Genomic DNA, 11,837 nt, shown 5'->3' on the forward strand with positions numbered 1-11,837 from the left:
CATAGTAAAATCCATGAGATGCTTCTCCCAATTGTTTGGACTTGCCTCACTCAACATGCAATCAATCTTAATTAGTTTGTTAATTTGATCTGAAAGTTTGGTTTGATAAATAATTTATTAACATGTGAAATTGAATTAGATTAAAGCCCTAACATATTGTCTCATTGGTAAACAGGCAAGTCAAGCACATCAACTCTAATCGATAAATCATGACCAATATTATACATGAACTCTACGTAAACTAAAACTTTAACATCTTTACCTATCTAAATAAATAAATATCATCGAGCTTTAACTCAATGAAAATCAATTCAAAAACTTAAACCGTTAAATAATGAACCAAAAATATATATCGAATAAAGTATAATTAAAACCCTAACATTTTAAGTATGTATCACTTTCAAACTTTTTTTTTTTTTTTTTTTTGACAATAATTAGTTTTTGTCATCAAATTTTTTCATACCCTTCTCAAACTAATTGTGATAATTTATATGTACATGAGAGGATCCATCAAATAGCTAGTGAAAAAAATCTTTGAAGGATTCTCTCAACTAGATGCGTAAAAGTTGACTATAATTTTCGTACATGTTGTCAAGGTCCACTTGTTGACGTGAGCTAACAAACAAAAATAGGCGCCTAATCCATCTTTTCAATTCATAAATCAATCTCGAAGTCGTATAAATGGACTTAGACATTGAGGCCTCCATCAGGAAAATTAAGAACTATGAAATTAAGGTCTCAACTCTCTGTTCATTGCCCAAACTACAAGATAATGGATTCATTTCTCTTCTCCTTCATGGCCACAATTCTGTTGCTTCCAGGAGCAGCAGCCGAAGTAGGCACCGGCCACATGGGCAGTATTGGCGTTATCGTCGATAATAGTTCGCGTATCGGTAAAGAAGAGATAGTAGCAATGAAGTTAGCCATCCATGACTTCAACAACAAATCTAATCGACAATTGGATTTTCATGTGAGAGACTCTCAAAGTGATCCAGTTCTTACTTTGCTTTCGGGTAAACTTCACCAATCTAATTATCTTTCAGTGATTCGAAGGAAACTTAATTTGAAGTTGTACCCGATAATTAATTTGAATGAATTTTGTTTCTAACTTTCGTATGTATTCTGGGATGCAGCCAGAAATCTGATCGAGAAGAGCAGAGTGCAAGCTATTATCGGCCTTGAGACATGGGAAGAAGCATCTTTAGTTGTCGAGCTTGGTAGTAAAGCTCCTATTCCGATTGTTTCCTTGGCTGATGCAGCTCCGCAGTGGGCAACAGATCGCTGGCCGTTCCTTGTTCGAGCCTCCCCGGAGAAACACCTGCAAATGAAAGCTGTGGCAGCCATTATCGGGTCTTGGGGATGGCGTCGGATCAATGTGATATACGAGGATACCAACTCTGCTGGCTCTGAGATCATTCCATTTCTTGCTGATGCCCTCAAGCAAGTTGGTTCAGAAATCGGATACCTTGCAGCTCTCACACCATCATCTGCAGTTAATTCTTCTTCTTTATCTGATCAGCTCCAACGGCTTAAAGGAAAGCAGTCACAAGTCTTTGTGGTTCATTCATCTTTATCAATGGCGGAGCGTTTGTTTTCAAAAGCTAATGAATTGGGCATGATGGAAAAGGGTTCTGTTTGGATCACTACAGACAGCATCACAAATCTTGTACATTCCATGAATTCCTCAGTCATCTCTTCCATGGAAGGTGTTCTAGGAATGAAGAGCTTCTTCCAGGAAGACGGAGCCCGGTTCCAAGACTTCTACTCCAGATTTCGACAGAAGTTTCGATCACTGTATCCTAAGGAAGACAACTACGAGCCTGGGATTTTCGCCGTTCGGGCATATGATGCTGTGTGGTCTGTTGCTCTAGCAATGGACAACAACGGGTCGACCCAACAATTGTTAGAAAAGATTGAACTCAGCGATTTCCATGGCCTCACAAATAGAATCAAATTTGAGAGACGACGCTTGGCTCCACAGCGCATGTTTCAGATTGTTAATGTGATTGGAAAAAGTTATAGAGAGCTCGGATTCTGGTCGGAGGGATCAGGCTTCGCCAAGCCTACTAATGGTCAAATTCAAAACAGTAGCTCCATGGACATCCTGGGGCAAGTGTTTTGGCCAGGAGGCCCTACTTCCACCCCAAGAGGATGGGCACTTCCTACAAGCGAAACCCCATTGCGAATTGGAGTGCCCCTCAATGCCACATTCAAACAATTTGTTTCTGTAACATATGATGATGGAGGCAATCCATCGGTTTCCGGGTTCTCAATCGAAGTCTTCAAAGCAGTTCTGAAACATTTAAACTACAGTCTACCTCATGAGTTTTTTCCCTTCAGTGGTACCTATGATGATTTGGTGGAACAGGTTCATCTCAAGGTGAGAGATTTGTTCATTCTCCTTACTCATAACTCCATTCTAAGTTACATTACTAATACTTTTCTATACTTAACATATAAAATTGTATCTATGTTAAGAAATTTGATGCAGTGGTTGGCGATACGTCGATAGTTTCAAAGAGATGGGAGCTGGCTGAATTTTCGCATCCCTACACAGAACCAGGATTGATGATGATAGTTCCTGAGAAAGTAGAGACATCCAATAGGGCTTGGTTATTCATGAAGCCCTTCACCAAGGCGATGTGGGTTCTAACAGGTGCTATAACCATCTACAATGGCTTCACCCTCTGGTTGATAGAACGAAACCAAAACCCAGAACTTATGACAGGCTCTATTCTGAACCAAATGGGAACCTTGGTTTGCCTATCCTTCACCACCCTCTTCTCTATGCATGGTAAGGGCTACAAATCATCCATTTCATCTACTGTATTTGAAATTGAACATATCACTTCTCATATAGAATTGGTATATAATTTTGTTGCATGTATCCATTTCTTTCTTCAATGCTATGAAAATCACAAGAGTTCGGATGATATTTCCAAATGCACATTTTATGTCATAATTTCAATCCAATTTGACATAATAATTGCTCTCTTGATCAGCTAAGAGTAACCCTAATAGACTTGATAGTTGTATCTGATGAATTTTTTCGTATCCCATTGTTCAAAATGTAACATGGAAGATGGGGATTGAGGCTGTACAGGTCTTTAAGGTTCCCTCATGCATTTATGTTTCTGAATTACAGGAGGAAGGCAACATAGTAATCTGTCCCGGTTGGTAATGGTGGTCTGGCTGTTCGCATCTCTGGTGATAACGAATAGCTACACTGCTAATCTTACAAGCATGCTTACGGTCCAACGCCTTGAACCTACTGTGGTCGATGTGGAAGATCTGAAGAGTGCTAATTCCATTGTTGGGTGCAGCGGACGATCATTCGTGGTGAGGTATTTGGTGGATGTCATAAGAATAAAAGAAAGTAACATAAAAGATATTACTTCAGCTGAAGAGTATGCTCCAGCTCTCAGAAGCGGAGAGATAGCAGCAGCCTTCATTGAAGCTCCCTACGCCAAACTATTCCTTGCCCAAAACTGCAAAGGCTTTGCAGCTTCTGGGAAAACATACAAAGTTGGTGGCTTTGGATTTGTAAGTCCCTATATTCCTTTATAGCTAACTCTCCTTTTTCCATCTTACTCAAATTTTCTAAGATCAAAGGTGAGCCTATCAACCTGCCATTCAATGCCATTTGGGCTGTGTTTCTTGAAAAAGTGCCTCAGGGAGATTATCACTGAGAGCACTTTTGCATTAGGGCTCAATTGAGTGGTGGCTTTGTTTTCTCTGAAGTCCCAAATCAATAGAAGATTTCTTCCCTTTTCCCCAACTTTTCTCAGCAACCAAACATGTAGAACTGAAACCCATTTAGCTGCACCAAACCAAAATTAATTAGTCTATCTAGTGTATGCTTATTAATATGATTAATTAATTAAATTGCCAATTCTTTCAGGTGTTTCCAAAGGGATCATCTATTCTTCCAGACATATCTAAAGCAGTCTTGGAGGTGTCCGAAAAAGGTGAGTTAGGCGTCTTAGAGAACAATTTGATTGGATCCCAGAAGTGTGATTCAAATGCAGAAATCAGTGAGGATAGCAGTAGTCTTAGCCCTAGCAGCTTTTGGGTACTTTTCTTAATAACAGGAGGTGTATCAACAGTTTGTCTTGTAATCTTCATGGCCAGAGAAAGGTTAACCTATTTGTATAATTATTTGTTGGGGCATATGGCCATTTGGAGACTAATATCAGCTGTAATGAGAAGCTGGAGATCACATCCACGTGGTCGATTCTCTAGAGGAATTAGCGACGTAGAAAGTAATGGTAATGCCCAACACACATCTATCCATTCACCACAATACTTTGGATATAGAGTGCCATGGCAGAGAAATTACAGCTCCAGAAGTTCTTCCTAAATCCACAAGCTAAATCAACCCCAAAAAATCCAAATTTTAGAGGATACTTGGGGAACCATAGCCCATATGTGAATGCATTTCAGCACAGAATTTATAGAATTTTTTCTGTACGTTTGTGCTCTGTGAAATGCAATGTAATTCTTATTTTTAAAATGCATTTGTGCATTATTGTACCATTTTAGATAAAGCAATATATAAATGCTCTTGATTTTGTATATAAAAAATCATATATTAATGTGATGGATTTAGACTTAGGTGTTTGTTTTTTTTACTTAATTCTAAATAGTGTTAAGTATTAGATTATTTGTTTTTTTAATATTTTATTTTTATTAAACATTAAAAAGGTAAAGAAAAATCAACATGTTACTTTTTTCATTTAAAAAAAAAACCAAATTTTTTAATTTTTTCTATTCAGCAAAAAATTTATAATAAGTTGTGAAAATGTTGAAAAAACAAACGCCCTTTTAGTTTTTGTTTGGAGCTTAAGATCCATATGTTGACAAGTATGTGAAAGGAAAAGAAAGCTTAAAACCGATCAAAAACCCTAAAAATCTAGACACTATTCAATCAAAAATGAAAAAGAAACATGTAGCAAATCTATATATATGATGATTCAATGTCTCTCAAGGGCAAGTTCAAGCTGTCAAAACCATCAATTTTTCCTCCGTTGGTCATTAGTGTAAGGGTGGTGACCAACTCTCCTTTGAATCTTCTAAAACTTACCTAATCCCATGCTGCCTTAATCCCATTCAAGCTCAGCTAATTGTTGGTGAATAATGCATAATTGTATAAATTTAAGGTCATAGTCATGATCTTCATATTCAACCAAGAGGAATGGTAGATATCACCAAGTTTTCCTTGACTTTTCCTCACGCGATTGAATGGTTGTAAGCCCTTTGTCAATTTAAAGAGATATATAATAAATAGAAAGACATGAATGATGAGATCTTTCCGCATGGAATAGTGAAATCGAATGCGATCAAGCGATGAAAGTTATCTAATTAGTGAGTAATTTAGAAGAACAAGGGACTAATCTTTAATTTTAATTCAATCAGTCAATCCAGATACAAGTATAACTTATAATATAAGGCATAGTCAAGACTCCCATGACTAAGAATTAGCATGCAGTGACATTTGAATTTATCTGTCTCCTCAACATAAAATTGTTACCTAAAGGCATTTTGTATGCTCTACACGTCAAGCTATTGAAACAAAAAATTAAGAATCTCAAAACACAATGATAGTTAGCGATGAATTCAATGTCAAGATTGTAATCTCAGGAGTCTTTGATAACAAAGGCATTGACTCAGTCTAAGATTGCCCGATAATTTCAACAATCTCTGATCAATGCGCATATATAGTACTATGACGAAGAAATAAAAAAATTCTAGTCTCAATAGGGCTTGTATATTTGAACAAGTCAAGTGTTTCAATGAGTTTCAATCAATCCACATATGAAAAGAAAAAAATCAAAGTACATGCATGTTTACCAATTTTCAAGCTTTGTTTCTAGTGATAGTATACACCAAATATACTGGAGATTCCAAATAAGGAACCCTTCAAAGTCACATTTTTATGGTCCTGTCTAAAGGTCATTCCATGAAAGCTGCATCAATATTGCAAGGAAATTCCCAAACCTACCAATTCACATAGAAAAGTCACATAATTTTTTGTTGTCTTGTGCCTGTTGATATATACTGGATTAATTAATGTATCTAGAAAGCAGCAAAGGAATTCAATTCAAACGAAAGCAATGTGATTTGACATTAATACACCTCAAGGTCTTACAAGTTTAACGGAAGAACAACGTTATGTAATCAATAAATGCATCCTTTACTAATGAGATCAGTGAAGCATTAACAACGTAGCGTGGTAGTTCTAGAATTCTTCGTTTCAGACCTAGGGTTGGAGCCAGTACTGATCAATTGGTCCACAAGAATGGGATTCAATTCTTTGAATCATGCCCCATAAGATGGGCTTCAATTCTTAAAGTTGACCCAGTAAGCAAAAAGAAAAAAGACAAATGAGGCAAAGAAAGGAAATATAAAGGGAAGGGACCATGGTGGCAATAGTTGTCCTTCTAGTCTTCACAAAATGGGCATATTGTTTTCTCTCTTCTTCTCTTTGTTGGTCTTAGATTTGTTGTTTCTGCAAATGGCAACAGCCAATGGAGGCACCGACTCAATTGAAAAAGCTGATGTCAAGGGAAGTATTGGAGCTATTCTAGACTATAGCTCGCGCATTGGAAAAGAAGAGAAGGTAGCCATGGAGATGGCTATAGAGGAATTCAACTCTCAGTACTCCAACCAGCATATTGACCTGCTGATAAATGACTCTCAAGGGGAACCCATCCAAGCAGCACTTGCAGGTAAGTCTATCAGTTCATCTCCTTTAATTTCTGGCAAGTAATGAGAGTTCTCTACAGTACCATGTTTGACATTGAAATTCAGTTCCCATGACCACATCCTAGTTTGCAATAGATCTTGTTCATGCATATATACTATATTTCTGGGCAAATTATAGATGACTCAGGACATAGCTAGGGCATTCAGAAACAGACATATATATATATATATATATATATATATGCTGAAATGTTCATGAGGTTCATATATATGACAAGATATTCTTAGTGATAAATGGGTTTTTGGAAATGACTTTTACATATATACAACTATGAGAACTGGTGGTTAACACTGGGCAGATTCATTACCTACTTAGCACTCCGCTTAAAGCTATGAATTCGCATTAGTTTTCTGGGAAATGAAAGGAGTTACTAAAGGAACTAACCATAATATTTTATGCATTCATTAGCATCTTAGCATAACCATTGATTTCAGTACATAAAACAAAAAAAGAATCAACCATTTTTGGCCTTGTTTTGCATATTAGTTTCATTATACATATATATAGTACTGATATTGTTTTGATTGTGAAATTATCAAACCAAGTAGAAGCTGCTACACTTCTACTAATACTGCTATTACTACCACCACTCCTACTGCTGATTTTTTGAACATTGTTGCATCAATATACAGCACGGGAGCTTGTATACAGGCATCGAGTAAAAGCAATTCTGGGGCCCCAAACATGGGAAGAAGCATCCTTAGTTGCAGAGGTTGGCAGTCAAGCTTATACCCCCATTCTTTCTCTTGCCTATACAACTCCACAGTGGGCAACAGAAAGGTGGCCCTTCCTCATCCAAGCCTCCGCAGACCAGTCTGCACAAATGAAAGCCATTGCTGCAGTTATTGAGTCTCAGGATTGGCATCGGGTGACCGTAGTATACGAGGACATCCCGTCCTCCGCCACTGGAGCCGTTCTCCAACTCTCAGAAGCCCTGAAAGATGTAGGAATAGAAATAGGCCACCTTCTGCCTCTCCCACCTTTGTCTTCTTCTTCTTCATTGGTTGAAGAGCTCCAGAGTCTTAAAGAAGGGCAGTGTAGAGTGTTTGTGGTTCATACATCCTTGCAATTGGGGGTTCACCTATTCGAAACTGCCAAGAAGATGGAGATGATGAAAGAGGGGTATATATGGATCATTACAGACACCATTTCCAGTCTTGTCCATTCCATAAAAGCCTCTACAATCTCCTCATCCATGGATGGAATTGTAGGTGTCAAAAGCTACTTCAATGAAAACACTCCCCAGTTCAAGATATTCCGGGGGAGATTCAGGAGGATGTTCATCTCAGTACACCCTGACGAAGAAAAGAATGAACCCGGGATTTACGCAGCTAAGGCCTATGATGCCACTTGGGCTGCAGCTCTAGCAATGACGGGAGGAAGGGGTACTGGCCAACAACTCCTAGAAAAAATTTCAAACGGCCAATTTGATGGCTTAACTGGAAAGATCCAATTCAGCGATCAGAAATTAGCCCCAGCACATATATTTCAGATTGTCAATGTTGTAGGGAAGAGTGATAGAGAACTAGGGTTCTGGTCCGAGACATCGGAGGAGGAGTCAGGTTTTTGGAGAGATAGAAGAGCTCTGGCACAGGTGGTTTGGCCTGGGGGACCCAGGAATACTCCAAGGGGATGGACTCCTCCAACAGATGAGAAGCCACTGAAGATTGGCGTGCCCAGTGGGTCCACTTTCAAACAGTTTGTAGAAGTGATACAAGATGGAAATAATATTTCTTTCAACGGATTCTCAATCAATGTCTTCAATGCAACTGTGGAACGCTTGCCATATGCTTTGCCACATAAGTTGTATGCCTTCAATGGCACATACGATGAACTAGTGAGACAGGTTTATTTAAAGGTACGAGATATGCTGTCTTCTTTCATTCAGTTTCTTGCTCTTCCGATTTGAAAGGTCTGTTCGGTGATACTTTATTTTTAATCATTTTTCCATGTTTGTACCATCATTTTTCAAAAACTGTTTTTCGTCTAAAATATATATATATATATATATATATATATATATATATATATCAAATCTATACAGCTTTCAATTTAAAAACAGTTCCCAAATAAAAGTTTCGGGTTTTGTTTTTCACATAAAACTTGTCCATATTTGCATGTTTACTTGAAACTCTCTGCAAATGTGAGCAGAAATTTGATGCAGTAGTTGGAGATGTTGCAATAGTAGCCAAAAGGTTTGAGCACGCAGAGTTCACACAACCTTATGCTGAACCAGGATTGCAGATGATAACCCCAGTTCGATCAAAAAGCAGCAATAAAGCATGGCTATTCATGAAGCCCTTCACAAGAGCCATGTGGATTCTAACAACATTCATAAATGTCTACAACGGATTCGTGGTATGGTTGATAGAAAGAAACCACTGCAATGAGCTTAAAGGCTCAGTCCTCAATCAAATAGGAACCCTACTGTGGCTAGCTTTCTCAACACTCTTTTCTCTGCATGGTAAGAAGAAATCCCTACATATCTTAGAAATTTAAGCCCTATTTGGTAACTATTTTTCAAAATAGTTTTCAATTCTTTGAAGGAAAAAAAAACCAAGAAAATACATTTAACAACCTGACAAAACAAAAACCAATTTTCTCAAAAACAGAAAACTTGATGTTTTCATATAACATCTTTTAATGGTTTTCGATTGTTTTCTATATCGTTATAAAAAATAATTATACAAATATGAAAAATGATTATAAATAAATTATTAGATATCAAGTTAGTTTTAAGACATTTAAAAATATAGAAAATAAATTAAAAATAATTTAGGTTATCAAAAACAATTTTCTTCTATAAAACATTAAAGACCAGTTTTTCAAAAACTATTTTTAAAAACAATTCCCAAATAAAAGGGAAGTTTCTATATGTTGTAAAATTGATAGCCTCACCCTAGTTGATTTGTTTGAACATAGGGGAAAAACTTCACAGCAATTTGTCGCGGATGGCGATGGTGGTGTGGCTGTTTGTGGCACTAGTCATCACACAGAGTTACACGGCGAACCTCACCAGCATGCTCACTGTCCAGCAGCTTGAACCGACGGTAGCCGATATCGAGACGCTGAAGAGTAGCAACTCGATGATCGGGTACTGTAGGGGGTCCTTTGTGTCAGCATACTTGAAGGATGTCTTAGGTTTCAATGAAAAAAACATCAAGAATTATTCATCACCTGAAGAGTATGCTAAAGCCCTCAAGGATGGACAGATAGCCGCAGCATTTCTTGAAGCTCCTTTTGCGAAATTATTCCTTGCGAAGTACTGCAAGAGCTTCATGGCAGCTGGGACGAGTTACAAAGTCGGAGGATTTGGATTCGTGAGTGCATTCTCTCTTTTCTTCTTCCATGTTAATTCTTTCACATTTGGGTTATATCTAGTTTCTAAAAATTTGAGGGAAAATACAAAGAAAATAAAATAGAGATGAAATGTGATATTCCACATCAGGTAGAAGAAAAAGTTTATCTCGCTCTCTCTCTATATATATATATGTAGGATCAAAAGACTTTTAGAGAATCAAGACCCATAGTTTAGAAACAATTCAAAGGGGCTTTCAAAAGAAGTGCTTCCTTCTTGACAGTGTTAGATGACCTCAGTGTGGGCTTTCGTTTGTTCCCGTTTGTCTAATGGGTGTCACAATTTCATGAGACACAGCAAAGATGTTGTGTTTGCAATGAGATGGTTGTGATATTCCATGTTGGATAGGAGAAAAGTTCCTGATAAATATGTTTTAAAACATGAGGGCAACTCATTTAATTGTTCATTATAAAGATTGAACAATTTGAAAATAACGTAAGGATCTAATTAATTTTAATTATATTTTATTTTCTTTTATATTTTTCATATAAGATGAGAAATTCATTTTTCTTAATAATTTTTTTTTCTTTCCTTAGTACTAGCACTTCCTGGGATTGAAGGTTGATGAGATTCTTATGGTTTGTGGATCAGGTATTTCCAAGGGGTTCTCCATTGCTCCATGACGTATCTGAAGCTCTTTTGAATGTGTCTGAGAGTGGTAAGCTAAGGGAACTAGAGAATAGTATGCTGTCATCTGAAAAATGTGAGGATACAGAAACAGAAGATGATGAAACTTCAAGACTGAGCCCTAGTAGCTTTTGGGTGCTTTTCATTATAACTGGAGGGACATCAACGTTTGCATTACTGGTTTATATGCTTCATCGCAACTGGACCTTCCATGATTCTACCTCTGAACACAAAACCATCTGGAGATTTTTCATTGCTATAATGAAACTGTGGCGGCAGCAAACCCGAAAACTTCCGCGAAAAGTCAGTGATGTAGAACTTCCTAGAGGCTCTCCTAACATCGAAATTTGACATTCCAGGCCATGACTTAGATTGAAGATGCAATTTTGGAAGACCCCCACAGATCCTAGCTAGCTACCACAGTAGAAGATGAATTTCAGAAAGGCACCTTAGTTGTCACCATGTTAAACCAGAGTTTCAAAACCAAGATTTACCACTTGTTGACAGAATATATGTAAGAGGATTATGAAATGATTATCTAATAATGTTAACATAACTTATCAAGTATCATTTTATAAGCTCTGGATCTGTTGATAATCAACCATGAGTTTCAATTTACTGATTGTCTGATCACTTAGAATAACAGTTAGTTACTGTTGGTATAAGATTAAATACTTATACAAAAAATATATTTTTGGGCTGCTGGAACTTATATTTTTATTGATGAAGAATGCTGAATTTATACATGAACTTGTAACTTAAATGACATTAGAATAGCAGAAAATCAAGCTACTAGATGATGAACAACTACTTCCTATAAAATAGAAACCAAATCTTGACCAAATAAAAATAAGAAAATATCTAGATGTTGCAGATTTTGTGCAAGACTCCAGCTGCAATATTCAAAATTCAAATTCTAGCAAATACTAAGTCAAAATTCAACACTCCTCCTTGACTTCGTAGATGCAAACTCCAAGTCTTGCACGTAGACACTCAAACCAAACTTCGAAAGGGGTCTGCTTCTTTAACACTTTTGTTGGCAATATGTTCAGAAAATATACTGCTCCATTTTGTTGTGGATTATAT

At 37.1% G+C, this 11,837-nt stretch overlaps 2 protein-coding genes across 2 annotated transcripts; both read left to right on the top strand.

Moving 5' to 3' along the window:
- The first annotated feature begins 772 nt into the window (after positions 1–772).
- Positions 773–4,399, top strand: LOC100257269 (glutamate receptor 2.8-like). The gene is made up of 5 exons (XM_002282907.5): positions 773–1,013; positions 1,134–2,380; positions 2,479–2,794; positions 3,146–3,543; positions 3,902–4,399. Exons 1-5 carry the CDS (start codon positions 773–775, stop codon positions 4,358–4,360), a joined length of 2,661 nt encoding a protein of 886 aa, XP_002282943.4. The 3' UTR covers positions 4,361–4,399.
- A 2,115-nt stretch (positions 4,400–6,514) lies between these two features.
- Positions 6,515–11,295, top strand: LOC100262382 (glutamate receptor 2.7-like). The gene is made up of 5 exons (XM_002282900.4): positions 6,515–6,728; positions 7,399–8,624; positions 8,918–9,230; positions 9,689–10,086; positions 10,716–11,295. The coding sequence occupies exons 1-5, from the start codon at positions 6,515–6,517 to the stop codon at positions 11,100–11,102; spliced, it is 2,538 nt and encodes an 845-aa protein (XP_002282936.1). The 3' UTR covers positions 11,103–11,295.
- Positions 11,296–11,837: the final 542 nt, after the last annotated feature.

This window comes from Vitis vinifera, chromosome 19, assembly GCF_030704535.1.
Source record: "Vitis vinifera cultivar Pinot Noir 40024 chromosome 19, ASM3070453v1".
Lineage (NCBI taxonomy): Eukaryota > Viridiplantae > Streptophyta > Magnoliopsida > Vitales > Vitaceae > Vitis > Vitis vinifera.